The 19,022-nt window shown below is 33.3% G+C and overlaps 1 protein-coding gene across 1 annotated transcript in view; it reads left to right on the top strand.

Annotated features, from left to right (window-relative positions):
* The window catches only part of LOC111619027 (zinc finger protein 239-like), a 34,991-nt gene extending 34,023 nt beyond the window's left edge, over positions 1-968 (top strand). The window contains exon 5 of the mRNA XM_023360666.1: positions 120-968. Coding sequence (XP_023216434.1) covers positions 120-501 — 382 coding nt within the window. The 3' untranslated portion in view covers positions 502-968. The remainder of the gene's footprint in view (positions 1-119) is intronic.
* The last annotated feature ends 18,054 nt before the right edge of the window (positions 969-19,022 follow it).

Genomic DNA, 19,022 nt, shown 5'->3' with positions numbered 1-19,022 from the left:
AGGCCTCCGAAAAGGACTACTATATTATTGGATATATATTATTATAGGCCTATTTTTTTTTATATGATAATAAATATGTAACTTGTATAAATTTATTAAAAGTAACGTTTCCATTTCAGATACATCCACTCGAAAGAAAAGCCTTTCAAATGTAACGACTGCGGTAAAGGTTTCTGTCAGTCTCGTACTTTAGCTGTCCACAGGATCCTTCACATGGAAGACTCCCCACATAAGTGTCCTACTTGCGGGAGAAGCTTTAACCAAAGGAGCAACCTCAAAACCCACCTCCTGACCCACACGGACATCAAACCTTATAACTGTCCTTCCTGTGGTAAAGTGTTTCGAAGAAATTGTGATTTAAGACGACATACTTCCACCCACTTAGGAATACCAGAAATGTCACCCACAGGTAGCCCACTATCGCCATCTGCAAATGTAGATATAGAAGGTTGCGATTATCACGTCTCGGAACACCAAGAGATAGTGGATGTGGAGAATTGAACTTTCTTCCTTTGTGCTTCTCTCAAATTCTTTCCGTTCGGATGTTTAGAAATATGAAATTAATCCGGAAAATTCTAAAAATTTCATTAGCCTAAATACAGGCATAAATATATTTTATTTATATTAAAAAAAATAAATAAATAAAATAAAATTTAGATTGTTGTGTATATGTAACTTAATATTTTCTGAATAGGCTACGCGCAAAATAGATTCTTTAATTATGGCTTCTCTGTAATTCTGTAAGTAAATCGGCTTACAAATCTAAAAATTTAAGCAGAAAATTGATAAATTTAGAGCATTTTTTCTGTCATATTGTGCCAAAAACTTGGACGTATCGGCTAAGAACAAGCTTCCTCATAATGAAGTTCAGACGTTGTTCTTCAGGTTCCTGTCTAGATTCTGTACAGATTCTTCTATAGACTTATCTATAAATTCGTAGAAAAAGAAAAATAAATAAATAAAAGGTGTACAGTTCTATGTAGTTAATGTAAAGTTCACTTTATTTAATAAACGGGATATAAAGGATTATCAATTTTGTCGGATGTTTACAGAAATCTCTTGTGGTTTTCATTGATTTTAATCAAGAAAACCTCTTTGCAAATGATTGGTTTCATGTGTACAAGTATTTAAAAGCTCATGNATGTTAAAATATAATTATTGGCACGGTGTTTAATTAAATATATATATATAAATATACACACTTATATATATACGTGTATATATATATAAAAGGTGTGCTTTATCTTCGGAAATTTCTGTTATTCAAGTAATTTATTCTTCGTCATGGAAAAAAAAAGATTGTGAATTTCGACGATGGTGTGATGTTATATTTTAATTTTATCCTTATCTAAATATACCACTTTCAAAATTATTAATTAAGAAATTAAATATTTATTTGCTTTAATTTAAAAAAAATAATAATGTGTTTTTAATTTAGTCATTCAACCGGTGATATCATTTCCTCCCTCCCCTTGCTTAAACTTGTACGATAAACTGTACTTTATGCTGACGTTACATTACTTGTACAAATTACCGAGTGCATTTTTATGCCCTGTCAATAAACACAGGATATGGTGCATTTATTGTAGTACGTTTTTATAATATTAATACACTCGTCACTTATATTTTTACTACACAAACTAAAATATGAGGCTAAATATAACTGATATATAATGTTTCTGGTCCACGATTTTTAGTCTGTAAGCTGACGAATGGTTACTTTCATTGCAACCGTAAGGCATTTATCAAATTCATCGAATTAGCTCGCCTCCCAAAGTGGTCCAGACAAGTGCCAAAATGACATTAGACGCGTGCGAGCAGTTGAGGGTCCACGCGTTGGCTGCGAGCCAAATTTACCATCAGCGAAAGGTCAATGTGGCAAAAATCTGGCTGGCTGAAAGGGGGAGTTGATGGTCTTATCCACCACGTGATCGGCGCGCTCTCCCCCGTTTTCTCTTGTTTTTTTTATTTTATTTTAATGTAGAATTAATGTAGGTTCTGTTGGAACTCGGAGAAAAAAAACCAATTAGACATCTGCTGTCTTGAAAGGCACCGCTTCTTTGCTTCCGGAGATGTGGTAGGCCCAATTCTCTGATGACAAACAGGAGGAAGGAAGGGCTGTCACGTGGTAGAACAAGTGACAAAGTCGATGATTGAGGGTGTCGGCGTAAAAAATTGTCACCTGCTGGTTAACTGTCGTCTACTTTAAAGAATGATAAATCTTATATATTTTTTTGGTGACACTCCTTACTGCGGATAATTGTTTTTTTTTTCTATTTTATTAAATAAAGAATTCTTTCACGGCCAGTGTTATAAGGCAATTCCTGCTTCGGGTCGATACGAACATGCCTTAGCATTAGACGAAATTATTTAAAAAATATTTAATGTAAATTATGAAAGAATCAGCTTAATCAGATAAAAATATATATAATAGATTAAAGTAAAAAAGTAAATTTCCAATGGGTTCTAAACATGTTTATTACGATTATAATAATTTTTAAATTATAGTTATTGAAGTAAGCTTTAATAGTAAACAAGTTGAGTAATTTTGTGTCAACAGTAGATTTAAAAAAAAAGAAAGTATAATTATTAGGTAAGCCAAGAACTTTCATTTTTTCGTGCATGCAAGAAGACGGAGTATGAGAGGAGGGGGGAAGAAAGCGAACTTAAAAACATTTAGTCGAACAAACGAAGACATTTCCGGTGAGTTGAACCCGGATCCAAGCAGTCCAGTGAACTTTTTCTTTTATTATCACATGGCGGGAAGGTGAAAGCTGAAAAGGTCGTGACCCGAAGAGGTTGTGGCCCGGATGATTCACTTGATATGGCCCATTCAAGAGGAATGTCGACGCACGTGCCAGCATTCTCCCCAACACTTGGCTTCTTGTCTGATGTGGCGTGGACAATACAACTTCGTGCAGACATGTTTCTAGAGTCGCTAATTTTAATAATTGTTTGTCATTACACACGTTCACTCCGATTCATTCATGAATGGGCACACTCGGTTAAGGCCCCCCTCTTACGGATACGACGGAAATTCATTGAGTTATAATAAAATTATTCATTTATTTCACGTGAATTAAGAACAGATTGGACGAATGCGTTTAAATCGAAGGTGGAATTGGTAATAGGACCGCATTTTTAAGACAAAAACGAGTAAAAAAATTTCCCGCAGTTGGGTCAATGCACGTGTTTGTTCACAGGGTTGTCATGTTTCTGGGCGTTGTCTCGAATGTAGACATGCGATTGGTCAAATTACTATAGCCGAAAACCAATAGAATGACACCGAGATTGGAATTTTATCGTTGGGGAGGGTGTGGCCGAATCAACACAACAATACATAATGTCCAATGTTCTGTCATCCTCCTGTGTTACACCTGTCATTGGACACGTGTCACCAGTCACTCACTTTAATGGGCTCTTATCAATAGGCCGAGATTACCGAATACAGATATTTTTAATAACTGTCAGGTAGGTCACACTGTGCAATGATGATTCACTTCTATTTTTGTCTCCGTCACGAAACATGCCATCAATTTTAAAATGATAGACTGAATAGTTTGAATAAAAATAGTTCTTGCGCAATTTTATGTATTTCGCAGAAAATTGATCATAAATTTCCTAGCAAAATTAGTTCTCGTCAGGGTGAATAAAGGGGAGATAATCTATTTTCAAAAGAGGTTTTTTCGAAGATTCTTGGCGACGAGAATGAAGAACCGAAGAGAGAAAAAGTCATTTTACACGGCTATACTTTCTCATAGAGTACTGTCCACGTCCCCAAAGGGCAGATGTCCATATTGTAACACATGTCGAAGTAGAATCAAAACCCGAGAGTATACAAGTAAGGGGATAAGAGACATACTAGGGGCGGTCTGAGCGTGCCCTATCATTAGGGGCCCGGTTCTACCCACCCCTACAGGGAAGTATTTATCAATAGTGGACACTGACGTATACTACCACCTTTTGTAACTTTAGAGCGCATGCTCGTAACCGTCCAATCAAAGCGGGCCAAGTTTCCCTATATTTATCCTAAGGGCTGCGCTTTATAATTTGGGTCGCTGGAGGTGATGTGTCGCTAAGTCTAATCACAACAACCCAACTATTAGAGGCAGGATCATCTGATCTCATAATAATCGGGTGGAGATCTTATGGAGACTCGTGACTAGGCGTATGACGTGGCTTAACTCTAACGTGTATACCACTGCCACCATTCTTTTGTTTTGCAATTCTTTTTTTCCATCCTAGCTGTCAATTGATCATACTTAAGACTCACGGGCTCTTTCTTACTACTGTTAATAATTATTAAAATTACAATTGAGTAATTTTAACATTCAATTAAAACTTTCGGTACCGTTACTCTACACCGATCTATTGATACAAGTTTACGTGTGCATGTAAGATAGCATGCACCTATACGTATACCAGGAATGTAAGATAGACTTTATGATGAGATTAAATACATTCTGACAAGAAAAACGTGATATACAATATAATAATGACGTATGTAGCACAACATGATTTGATGCTGTGATGTATATCCTACTCATTCACACTTCTAAGAAAGAATAGCAATTTCAACTTTTTCCTCAAAGGGGGTGATATATCTTATCTGCATTGAATAATCTATCACAATTATTTGAATTAATGTTTCCAACGTTGAGAGAATTCTTCTAATTTAAATCGTATCAACAATGGAATAAGACACGAGTTAAAACTAGGCCCTCGAATAGATAATGTATAGCATTTAAGACAATTACATCTATTTTTACACCAGCTTTTTCCATTCTAATAAAGAAATAAATACCCAAATAAAAATAATAATAATTATCAAAATTAATGAATAATCGTAATAATAATAATTTAATCGTTTTAACGGGTAAATATTTCGATTGGATCATAAGTTTCAGGTTGTTTTTGCAGTTATTAGAAAAAAAAAGATATAAGAGAGATACCAATCGCAGGATGCAGGTGGCTTTGCATGCTTGAAATTTTATATACCTAGGGACGCCCAATGCATAGATAGGGGATGGCCACCCACACAGCCTTTGGTGCATTCTGACTGACCAGTGACATACGTGATAAGAATGCCATGATTTTCTGATGGCGCCAAAACTACAAACATTATCACTGGACTATAAATTTTCGTTGTGTATGGCACACGTCTGCCTTTCACTAATGGTTACTCGTTGGTCCTTTGTCCTTGTGTCACGTCTCCTGTGTCATTGTGTCAAGCGTGATCTAGTAATTTGCGAGCTTCGACCAGACCAACTGGTTATTGAATTGCATTTACCTTTTAACTTTACTGCTAAATACAAGTAAACTTATTAATTGTACTGTACAGTTACTTTCTGTATTTAAAACCATAGAAAAAGATTTCTGATTATAACCCGCACATTAAAGGTTTTTTTTCTTTTTTTTAAACATTTCAGCATTATCTTTAATATTTAATACTAAAATTATAGTTATTAATCAAAGGTTATTTTTAAAATAAACCTTTTTATAAGGACAAACTTAATTTTTGGACCTGTGCCCGTATAAAGTTTAATGAGGTTAGTACCATTTTCTGCAAATTTATATATATAAATTACATCGTTTATAAGCTTTAGGGATGGAGATAAAAAGGAAACTAAGTTCTACTCGGTTTTACTTGCCACTTTATACAATAACCCCTATATTGATGGGTAACGTCGCTCTATTCTTCTAACAATACCTGAAACATAAACTGCGCTTCTGGCTTGATGGAGAACGAGAGCAAATCACCCAAAATCTATCCAACTAGTGAAATATGAGAATATATTTTACTACTAGACTACCCCCTGAGGATGTGAAATTTTTTTCCTTCTCTCTTTTTTTCTAGAGGAATCTGGTGAAACATGTGACACCCATCATTAGAAATATGCAGTAGATATGTTGAAAGAGAGCGGCTTCCTTGTATATGGCCGCTCTCGAGGCGGATCTACTGAGTTGAGCTACTGTTTGGCGTTAAGAAATATATCTCCAGAGGGACTCTACAGAAATAGGACCATTAGCCTACATTTCCTAGTAGGCCACTCTAACTACAAGCCTTTATAATCTTTTCTACTTAGAAATGGTCACATACGGTTTAAATCACCGCTTTTTTTTTATGTCTTTAATTTATACAACGTTTACTCTGTTTTAAATTAAGACATTCCGAAGGAATTTGGCATAAAAATCGCTTAATTTCTCATCGTTTTTTTCCCGATAATCTACTGAATTTCAACGTAGAAAATGGATAAAACTCGATAGTGTCATCTATATTAATGGGCTAAATGCCACCTGTTTCAGTCAGTTTGACACGCTCCATGTCTTTACAAGAGGCTGTCGCATGAAACACGTGGTCATCGTCAAAAAGATCTAACGTGGCATGGGTAACCTGTCATCGCAACTTTTCTTATCGTCTGTGGTTAAGATCGTCTTGTTTAAGTGCAGGCATGCGAGGGGAGGTACTCGACTACACCACAATGTCAGCCCTTATATTTTCAGATAAGTGGTTACAGCATCCCTGTGTTCTCTTTAACACCCACTGGACCCAATTTTGACTTCGAGTGGAATGCCAAAGTGGACTAATCGATCCAATTTTTTACAGCATTTTACATCTTCTTAGTCACCTGACTACTAGCAGCAAATATATTAATAATATAAAGTTATCTACAGAAAGGAATGGAAGAAAAGGTAATATAGACTTTATATTTAGTCTAAAAGATATTTTTATTTCAGGAATTTCTTTTAAAAAAAACTCCTTATAAAACGAACTTTAATGAAGCTCGTTCGGTAGTTATCGTAGAGTGTCGACTGTAAAAATAAAAAGAAGTTGCAAACATAAACATCAGAAGGGAGAGAAGCAATATAAAGAGAACAGTTGTTAAAAAACTAGAAGTCAGATTGGCACCAAAAGAGTCATCTGATTGGGGTTATAGTCTTTCTCGCAAGTATCTTCACCTAATAAGGACAGTTTTGATAATCCCGTACGACTTTTTAAGGATTAGTTTTGGTCATTCAACTCCCACCAACTTCTAATTTTGGAACTTATCCTTCTTCTTTAACAATTTCCATGCAGGCACTAAAAATATGAAACCCAAAATTAAAATTATTCAAGTAATATAATCTAAGTCAAGACACTTTTTACTAAAATGCATATGATGCTGACGTAATTAATAAGGATCTCTTACGTAAGCTTTCACATTACGCTCAATCTTTTTCATTAGCGTACCCTCGTGTGTGCACTCGTAACACCAGGCATATTCCCAGTTGAGAACTGTCCATTTAGACAGGTTCTAAAGATCGTTTTTAAACAGTTTAATTGGCGTTTACAGCTTGTCGTTTCATCTTATTTTGTGGAATTAAAGTGAAAAAATAGGATTTCGAGTAGAAGACAGCAGGAATTTGTTGGCAGCAAATAATACAATTTCCTGTAATCCAAAGTAAGAATTTAGAAAATAAATGTCGGGGTGCATTACCCACCCACGAAAGGAATGCAACTTTAAGTAGTATCAATTGAAGAAAGTACAGGAAACATTATGATTTGCTCCGACAGTTACATCGTGATGTGTTCCTCTCTCTCTCTATTTTTACGACTTAATAAGGGGGTGGTTATTAAAAAAATTCATTTAATTTAGACGTCATACGAGAGAAGAATCTTTGTTATTTATAGAAACCCAATAGGGTCCCGTGGGTCGACAGAAGCCGATGGTCAAACATTATCAGTAGCTGTCTATAATGTTTGCACGATCAAAACTCTTGCTTCCGTTCTTCCAAGAAACGTTGCCTCTCCGATTTCGTCATTTTTTTTGTTGGCCAATTAAAAGATTTTTTATTTATTTGTCCATTCTATCGACTCCTCCTATACGCAGACTGTCGCCATGGGTCATTTTAGGGTCACGGTGAAGACTGAAACGATGCTTTAAAATACATCTCTCGCCATCTAGTAACGATTTTAACAACTAAAACCATCATTTAAGTGTTTTTCGTTTGTGTGTGTGTGTGTGTGTGTGTGTGTGTGTGTGTGCGCGCGCGAATGACTCGTATATTATTTTTAAATATACTATTAACATATTTATAGCATTCGACTATATATATATATATATATGTAATACCTCGCAAGGTTATGTGTGTGTGTGTTTTTTATTAACGAGCAGACAAACTGACGTGCTTTTTCTAGTTCCGAGTGGAGATTTCGACACGATTGAATTACGCAGTTTCCAGAACGGCATCATTTTTTAACACCAATGTCACTAATACTGTCTCATCTCATTTGTCATATTCGTATATGAATGAGACTATTCATGCAATCCGTTTCTAATCTAAACACTCCTCAAGAAATTCGAGAAGTTGATGGACAATTTTAAAACCAATCAAGGTAGCTTCGTTAATGATAAATTAGAAATTTACACTTTCAAATTAGCCATTTTTATGATATACAAATGGGAGAATTTTGCAGTTTTTTCATAGAGTTAAAGTGCGCATTTCTTAAGAGATTTTTTAGAAGAAAATCCTCTAATTTTGCTGGAAAAACAAGAGTTTATCACTCGTCGAACACTATTTATAGCAAGAAATTAATATTTCTAGCTACAGATTATTATTATTTTAAGAAGACGATAGTTAACAAAGAGTATTTATCTGTCAAATAGGAACCATAAATGTTTATTTAGGTAAATAACGGTGCAAAGTTTGTAAAGTAACATGCAGCTAGAGATGACAGATGGCCAGTCATAAACACAGCAGAGTAATTGAAAATGTCACATGTCCAATGGTCAGCTGTAAAATTGGACTACCCCCTCTAACCATAAAAATTTTTACTGTTCTCTAAGGTTATAAAAACGATGTTTGGTAGAACGAGTGACTTTAATAGTGTTGATTTTGGTGCCAACTAATTCTGAATAATATTTAATAGTTCGTAAAATGGCCCATCTCTCTCTTTGCTAATAAAATTTGAACCTCGTCGTAAACCCCCCTTCCCGGTTCTCTTTTAGTAATCAAATTTTCTTATACGACCCATCCCCATATAAAACTATCGTTAGTCACTTTTCTTTATATTAATTCAAACGCCAACTTTTTCAGTTGAAAGTTTGCTTTCCAGGGAATTTTCAGCAGAGTTTATATGAGGCCCCGGCTGGAATTGGTCCCTTTAGTCATTTTTTAAAATTTTTAAACAAGCGAAATGCTAGAATGTTTCTTTATTAATAAAAATTGGCCCTAAAGATTTTTTCTGTTAGTAAAAATAACATTAATAATATAGGAGTAAGAACAGGGTAATAGGGGTGTGGGGCAAAATACGTATGGGGGCCCTAAAGCAAATTAAAGGAAGTATACAAAAAAATGGATAGGGGCCCTACTCCTTCGGGGGCCTTTTGCCTCCTCTCTGAGCATCCTTAAGAACTGCGACGGGCCTAGGGGAAAAACCACTATTTTTTCCCTCTCGATAGTCCCGATTTTGAGTAAAAGTTTTTGATATAAAAGAGAAAATTGTAATATTTTTGGCGCGGAAAATGAGAGAAATTTCTTTGAACAAAATTAAAACAAACGATTTGAAACAGAAACAGGATGTACGAGATTCCTGCTCAGGAAGATGTGGGTGTATCTTATTCTGGCATTCAACCCCATTCACCATGAATCTTTCAATATGTAGTCTCCTTAAATGTATCCCATTCCTGTGTAATTACAATTAAATGTCGTGTGGATATGTCAGGACGTGTTTTATTGCAACGGTTTGTTGTCTTAACTTAGAACTAAGACGTCTCTCTAACTCAATCCCTGAGGTCCACTTCAGTCGACAAACAAAATCAGAAGAAACTTCTTTGCCAAAAAGACACTTCATGCTTCTGTAAACAATGGCTTGTTTTTCGTATTTCCTAGCACTAAATCATTATTAATTATTAATTATTCTTAATAAAAGGAGGCGCAATTACGTTGTGTGACACTACCCGAGGGTGCAAAACGTCATAACACCTTACGTAAGTTCGAACTTCCTGGTAATTAGTAGAAGCTTTTGACGAAAGGAACAGCTGTAAAGTTGATTTGGTTTGAATTTCATGCATTTAACACCCACAAAGCGATTGCGTGGGTCACACGTGATGCAATTGGCAGATTACATCTAGAAACATACAAGAACGGGGAGTGGTTTGTATAATGGAAGTATGCAATTGATTTACACGTTAAACGATAAGAAAAATTCAAGTTTTTACAGTTATAAAGTTATATTTTTATTCGCGTCGGGAGCAGGAGAATACAGAGATAAGCCAAACAAAGCTGGAAGAAAACGTCACACATTCGTTTATCCAACACACAAGTCACTGTTGGAAAGAAAACCTTTGGCATAATTATGGCCCCTGCAAATCACTTGTCTGTATACAATGCACCAAAAGTTACGGGCCTATTTATTGGTGAAATACGTCATTATTGAACCGGAAATAACTACTCCTCGCTATATTTACGAACCAAAGGAGAACGTTGACGGCTTACTTTCTACTATTTTCTTTTAATTTCTGCATGTATGTAGCAGAAGTCGATAGGTGACTTTGTCTATTTATAGAAGGGCAGAGTTTCCTGCACGTGAATAAGACCTTCTACCGTAGATATAAAAAAAAGTAAAAACTTCATCCATTCTTTTGTTTTGCATCCAGTACAGCAGTGGTAAGATGCCTCCTGCAGTGTAAAAATTCGGAATTGTCAGTATACATTCCGACACAGTAGGGGTTGGGAATCACAATTGCACCGCAGACTGGGGAAGTTGTCTTCTGGTGATTGATGTAGGCCTTTTTTTTTCTTTTTACATTTTTTTTTTTTCCTTCTTTTCACATGTCGCAAAATATCACCACGTTTGGTGTCCTTGTTCTTCCTCGACGTCCATTACGTATTATACTTTTATCTACTTCTGTGTATCCGGCATCCATCTTTTGATTTTTTTAATAAATTAATTATACAAATATTAAATATATAGGCCTATATATTCTACTTTGCATTGAAATTTCTTATAGATTTATATGCCAGACCACCTCCCAGTTGAAATTTAAACACACTGCATGAAGGGGGTATCATACTGCGTTTGACAATCTTCGTAAAAAATATAACAAAAGTCGATTATAAACCTATTTAAAACGTTGTCAAAAACGTTATAACATAATTATTTAACTCGTTTTTTTAAATGAGTTTAGCCACGTCTTTATACGAATTTTTTAATTAAAAAAAGAAACACAATTACTATACAATTCATTAAAAAGACAGTAAAAATACCCCCTCTATTTTTATTATTTATTTATTTATTTATTCGAAATTTAAACAGCAAATAATAAAGGCTAAAAGATTTTGTTGACTATGTGTGAACCATTTGAATCAATCTGGTAAAATTGGGTGGAGTAAACAGGTGTTAAGCGGTAATTAGGAATGTCCAATCACGTTTATCTTATGGTTTGACATCCCTCGCCACTCTTCTTGACCTTTAGGTGAGTCCCTACTCAGCAGGTGCACTGACAGAGAGGGTCTTCAACATCTTCTTACTCTCTTACTACATCATACCCTACGCTCGTTTGGAATTAATAATAATAATTTTTTAAAATATTTTTAATTAGTTATATGCAAGATTTAAAAAGAAAATATGCTGGAATATTTAACGTGTAGGAGTGTTTTGAACTTGCACGAGGAAGAGTGAGATAATTCGATATGGCAGGATGGGTGTGAGAGAGTATCTTTTATGATTCCTTTTATTTTTCTTCTTAAGTGATTGATGATATAATTATGTTTAAAAATTTTAGAACAGATCTGTCAAAATTCTTCGATTTATTATTAGAGGGATTGGCTAATCACTATATAAAAAACCCTTTACGAATTTTAATGAGCGGATAATTATATTAAAAAAAATACCAAAATATTGCGCATTATATGGCGATAAAACGCTAGGTTTACATTATAGGACGCATTAATCATTGATGCCTTTATAAAGCACTGATCGCTAGCATTATATTAAACTCCAATAGAGGTTAATTCACCCATAAATAATAATAAAAATTAAATATCTTGATAAGTTTCTAAGAAAATTTACCCATTGAAGCATTTACGGATCAAATTTAGCTTCTCTTAAGAGTAGGATGATGTACAACCGAGTTATAATTACATTTTTTAAAATATATGACATCATACTGTTGGTATCCCTCTCATATTGTACATCAATGGCATAAATCAGATGTCGAGACGACAGCCATGGACTTGATCTGTCTGTATGATATTCAGAAGTAGATACAATCAGCATACAAATTAGTAGCCTTTAGGCAAAACTTTTATATCCCGCTGATACAACAGAGCTATTGGCTGCAGGGAGTCTGTTGTACTGTCAAAAAAATAGCTCGCTTCTGCTGAAGTACTTCTCCAACTACCGAGAATACTAAGTATTATAGAAGGCCAATGGATTCTGAATTCGGAGCCTCCTAAACTATCGCAAAGGACTCTTATAAATGTTAAGAGTAACCCGCTGTTTCTACTTCTAAAGCCTTTTTTTCAAATTCGAATTCATAAGAACCCGAAAGATTAATAGAGGGAGGAGAAAGAGAGGAGGATGTATTAATTCCTACCAGCCCCCCTCTTCTTTTCTCTCTGCGCAAATGCGTGTGGCCTTGGATTTGATTAACTTTTGCAGTCTTTTGAGAAATACGGCTGGTAAACAATAGATATTTTGTTAAATTCTTCGGAGGATGAGGTTAAACAATGGTTTTCTTTCTAAGAAAAGGAGTCCAATTGAGATGGAAAAGATGCCTTTAAGCTCATGTAAGCTACTGCAGGTGTTTTAAGAAAGGAGTTATTAAGCCAAGCCTGAAGAAACGCAATTTTTGTGATTTAATTATTATTATTATTTTCTATTTTATTAAAGATAACTTTATAAATTTTTTTTAAGGAAAAGAAAAAAAAACCACTAGAATACCTCATCGATGAGGTAAAATATGCCCGCAGTGCCATCTGTGAATAATGTTTTTAACTAGGAAGCTTATATTTTCAGTCATCAGATGGCACTGCATTCTTTAAAATTGCAATATAGTGCTGTATTAACATTATTCCCCTTTAATTTCTTTTTTGTTTTTAAATTAAATATTTATAAACTTTGAATATGTAAAATAATTTTACTGATAAAGTAATATTTTATAACAATTTTATGCGACAAAAATACGATAGAACAGAATAAATATCGTTAAATAAAAATCCATGAAATTTTATTTTATATTTCAGTATTTAATCCTTTTTAAATATAAAGATATTTAAAAATATATTTTTTTATTAAAATATACTAATTAAATAACATAAATTTTCTAAATTAATTTATTTATTTCTAATGATTCAATTTAACACGAGATGGCAGATTAATCGCTTAACTCTAGACCAAATTACTTAGTATCTTAATAATTAATTAGCCATATTATCGCCCATTAAGAATCCGGCTGTACCGTTCTTTAGTTAAAAATTCTAAATAATGAAATTAGTTAAAAATCAAAAATTATATTTTGTATAAAAACAATAAATATTTCAAATAAATAAGATATATTCAATAAAGTAATTAACATTTTTGAGACACCGATAGAATGAATGCTTCGAAGTAAGCTTACCTTTGAAAATTGCCGTGGAATTTTTCAATGAAAGCAAAACAAAAAAGAAAAAAATCGATCTCAATTTTAGTAGTACTAACAAATGAATGAATAGAGTCAACTTCAACTTTTTGTGGAATGAAATTTCATTGAAAATTCCATTGGAAAGCCACTGTTAATTGTCGCTGTAGATGACAATAACAAGAAGATTCTTAATTAAATGTAAAATAAAATATACAGAGAAACCTCTGTTGCTATCAGTGGCTGTTGAACAACTGCCACTGATAGCAACATAAAAATCATCGTTGTTTGGCCGTTGTTTTGGGTACATTTCAATTCAAAAAACAAAAAACTTTAGACCGATTCTGACTTCTAGCGATAATTTTTTCAAATGTTTTTGCCTCAGAGGCAAAAACATTTGAAAAAATTATCGCTGTTTAGAGATCCACGTTCTTTGAAGGTAGCCGTTGTTTAACGGTTCGATTTTATTTTATTCTGAAAATCTAATTTTTTTTGTAATAATTGTGACTATAATAACTAGAAAATAGTAAAACGAATAATATTATAGTAACATAATGTAGCAGAAAGATGTAATTCATCTTCAAAATTGTTTTTTTTTTTTCCTTTTCAGGTAAGATTTTTTCAGGAATTTCCTAAGTATTAGTAATTTTTTTTCTTTTAAAACATTAGAAAAAAATGTATAGGAACTATTAAAGGTAGATAATCAGATAAGAAAATAAAATAAAACTAAAACATATAGTTATGACTCACAATTTTTTCCCTCCTTTCTGTTTAGACATCGGAAGTTTCCTACTAGGAGGAATACAAATTTCAATCAATATCCTTGTGACAAGGTGATGACAACACGGCACTACAAGTCCTACCACAATATCTTTCTCAATAATACTCGAAAATGTATCACACAATATCAAAATGACAGGTAAATTTAATTCTATCTTCAAATTTTCTACCTTACTTTATTATAACGTAAAATATGTTTAATTTAAAACTGATTATACCAATGTAATTATGAAGAATTAACAATGTATCAGGTATATTGTAAAATAAAAAACGAAATAAATATAAATTTTTTCTTACAATTTAAAGTATATGATTGTAGTGGCGTAACTAGAACCAATATGAAGAAGGCCCGAATTAAAACGCAAACATTCAATCCTGTTGCTGGTTTAATGAGATGTGGCAACAAAACATATAGGCAATCTGCCAAGGGGATAACTCCTAGAGAGACTTTCTATGAGAATGGCCCCTGATTAGGTGTTAGGTGAAAAAAAAATCCGAAAAACTCTATGTGGACAGCTCGTTGGTCACGCGTGAACCCTCGACCAACTAACACTGTTCGTGGTTTTATCTATTCGGTCATTGGTGAGCCACGTTCACTCCTGTCCGCTGTGAATGTAGCCACTAGCGATGCGGATGAAGAGTAAACTCTAGAGTTGCCAACCGTCCTCCATTTAGGTACACAGACCGTGTTGGAACGTTTTATTTTTTTATTCTAAAGTAATAATTTAGTTTTTATCACTCACATTAATTACAGAAAGAAAAAAAAATACTACAGTTAATCAGAGTTGGAGAAGGAAATAAAATATAAGAACTTAATTAGAGTGCAGTTGTGCAAAACATGGTAAATTCTGTTGTTGAGTTTACAACACTATTTCCTGTTTTATAATTTACAGTTAATTAATATTTATAACAAACTATTTTGTTATAAATGAACTCCATTGTACATTATCCATGTAATGTCTTTCTTTCTGTACAGGAAAGTTGGCAATCCTCGTTTATCATATTAAAATTTTTTTCCTGTACTTATTTGATTCGATCTTCATTTATTTACTTACAAAGTTAAGAGGGCTCGGGTCCCTTGGGGGCCTTCCGTGGTTACGCTACTATATGATTTTAAATTATGTTTAGATTCTTTAATGTCAAATGCTAAGATCGAACTCTAATATCATATTCTTGTTTTAAAATTAATAATATCAAATTTATTTATATTTTATAATAGTTAATTAATTATTTAATTAAAGCACTTCCTCTTTAAGATATTGATACTTCTTGTGTAACTTTAAATCCGAAACTATAGACGTGTATAAATTACACATCTATAGTTTGTAAACGTAAAACAGTATATGTAATATTTTACTTACTAATTTGTAAACCATATTACAAATTTGAAATAAATCTAGCAACGAGTTGCTTAACTTTCCCAGCGACATTTAAAATTTCGTATGGCGCCATCTGTTATGATATTTTACTAAAAAACTTTTTATATTTTTAACTATTATGAAATGACAAAAAGCTTAATTTCGAGGGCATGGATGAGTTTTATAAAAAATGTAAATGCTAATAACGAGTAAAATCGTCATTAAGTCCGATCCTACTCGAGATGTGACACCCCACCCCCTCGATCCTCTACCCATCCCCTGGACCTTTAACAATAGAAATTTAATAGCATCGATGCCTCCAATACACAAATTTAGCTGCAAAAATTTCATTTCGACAAAATTCACGGAAATTATTAAGCTTCAAAGTGGGTAAACAAAATACGTCTCCCATACAAACACTAATATCCATCCATACATACAGTAAATAATCCGAATTTTTTTTGCATTTCTCGACGTTTCAATCTCTCGGGTTCATAAATATAAAAATCTTAAGGGGTCATTTTTGATCAATCGTATATAACAGAACCGGAAAAGTAAAAAAATAAACAAAATGACTTCCTACAGGTAGTAGAGTGAATATGATCATTGTACGCTTGCGACGGTCGTGGGTTCGCGCCTCTCTAACGGGCTGGCTACGTGCAGTTTTCCAGATTTTCTTTATATGTCTAACACCTAAATAGGAACCAGTTTTCGTAGAAATTCGTCCCTCCCGGGACTACTTTCTATGGAATCTCGCAGATCGCCCACATGTTATGTTGCCACAAACCAACCAACCAACAATTTTTTACAGAAAATAATTTGTTTCTATTTTTAAAAGTCACGCTATATAATAATTAGAAACCAGTTTACAAATTAATAATAAACTGTTGAGTTAACATTAAGAAAAACTTATATTTTCATGGTTTAATAGAAATTAAATCTATTCATAATGAACAAGTATTTTATTGTGACATCGTCACAATGCCGGGCTGCAATTTTGAATTTATTTAATTTAATTTAAAATATAGTAATGTCATGTCTCTGTAAACCATACTTTTCTTGTTAACAATAGTGCCGGTCATCTGACTCCTTTCAGAGAAAAATTTTGAATTGAGATAACATTACTTTTAGTGAAAATCAGAAGTTCGTATATAGTTAATTGGGGTCTTCTACCCCTCATCTTTCCACAACTGTCTCGATTTTCATCTATATAACTCCTTTCTCGAGATTAAGGACGGACAGTCGGACGGGCGACGGAAATTTATAGGTCTATAACAATTTCTTCAAATTGCAGCCCAAATAGAGTAAACACTTGATTTAACGGACTAATTGGGAGAAAGGGGTATCTGTTAAGTTGAAAGTATTTTAAAATTATACGTCGATAACGAATGTACAATGTACATGTTGTGTCATTTTATTAACTTATAATGTATTTATATTGAGTAATTTACACTCATTGATCTATTGGTTGACACGTGAGAGATCTGTCGAGGAAGAGATACCATCTGAAGGGCTTTCTATGGTAAACCGTCCCCTATTTAGGAATTTAAGACGTGAAGAAAACCGAGTTGGGCGCGAATCCGTCACCAGTTTTTATTGGAGTGGGCCATCATTGAATCATTAACCAAATCTTTTAGCATGATCTATTGGTGAATCAAAAAAGGTTCTAAGATTTCCTTTTAGGACAAATATTTATCTGTTAAATTTCATATCCGTTAAATCGGGGTCCATTAAATTGATGACGTACTGTGTCTGCAAATTTATCGTTCATTGATTTATAAAGTAATTTCTGAAAATTGTCACAATTAATCCATAAAGTTATATAGAAATATCGATAATAATTTAGTGTAAACCTTGACTTCGATTATATAAAAATATATTTATTAAAAAAAATACTTCAATTAACAAAGATCATTTAATGTTGTTATTAAAATTATCCAAATGAATTAAGTAATAGTAACTATGCAGGAAGAATAACTTTAATGCCAAGTAAGGAAGCAAGTGAGTGCATTCGATGCATTAATAAGTCAATTAAATATTGGTTTATCGAGCAAAGAGCCCTTCAATAAGTAATTTTCATATCACTTTAGCAATTTATTTAAATAAGCTTTGAGACTTTGGGAATTGCATTTTACCACACGATCCCGTAAACTAAGTTTATTCACGATTTAAATTTTATCTATAAATACTTTTTATTCTTTAAATATAACTTTTTTATTAGATTAAATTGCATTTTATACCATTTGTAATCAATATACACATGTAAAATTCTATTTTTACTTTACTTAATTAATTAATTTATTTTGGAAAGACAGTGTCATTGCGATTTCGAATTCATTTACTGTAGTCTGGCGAAAACCACTGAGTCACGGGTTCGTCTTTCATCAACAAGTTGCCACGTGGGGTTTTTTCGAATTTTCTTCACGTGCCTAACAGTTACCCATAGAAAGTCTTCCTGGGAGGCACCCTTTAGCAGATTGCCCACGTGTTGTTTTACCTTATTGCATCCATTTCAATTCATTTAACTTGTATATATATATATTTTTTTAAAGTAAGTAAAATTGTAAATATGTTAATAGAAACTTTTTAAAGTTTTATAATTATAAATTTTTTTCTTACATCTAGAAATACAAACTGTTAGGATACCATACTTGAATAAAAATACATAATTTGAATAAATGTGAATATATTCATATAGATGAGCGTACGAATTTTCTCCAAAAGATAATAAAAATTGTTTAAATATTATTAAAAATTTAAATTCAGATGAAAGGGATAAAATTTGCTATGTTTATTTTAAATATTTGCATTTATTACTTAAACTTTTTTCATTCTACCGCTCTGGGGGATCCGGGATCGAACCGAGTGAACAACTTTCCACAAATTTTTCATGAGAAGTACGATGCAGTCCCTCATCTAAGGATTGCCCCCATTGTAAGCCTGACCAAACCTATAGAGGGTATAAAATTGGACTGATGGACTAAGGCAACACAACACATAGTCGACCTGCCAAAAGAAAGGATGCCTCTTAGGATGAATTTCTATGAGAAATTAGTCCGTATTTAGGTATTAGACATGCGAATAAAACCCGGAAAGGTCGACACAGACAGCCGTTAATCAGGCGTGAATCTATGATCATTGTTCAATGAATTATCTATTGGTAAGCTATGGATGTAGGAAAAAAGACTCTCTTAATGCCCACAAGGCGCTAAGTATGGCAAGTATAAAAGTGATGAAAACACGTATTTGAACACAGATTTAAAGAGTTACTACGTAAAAA

This window comes from Centruroides sculpturatus, unplaced genomic scaffold, assembly GCF_000671375.1.
Source record: "Centruroides sculpturatus isolate CEXI.00-Female unplaced genomic scaffold, Cexi_2.0 scaffold38, whole genome shotgun sequence".
Classification (NCBI taxonomy): domain Eukaryota; kingdom Metazoa; phylum Arthropoda; class Arachnida; order Scorpiones; family Buthidae; genus Centruroides; species Centruroides sculpturatus.
Note: the sequence above shows the minus strand (reverse complement) of the source record. Positions and strands in the feature narration are given on the sequence as shown.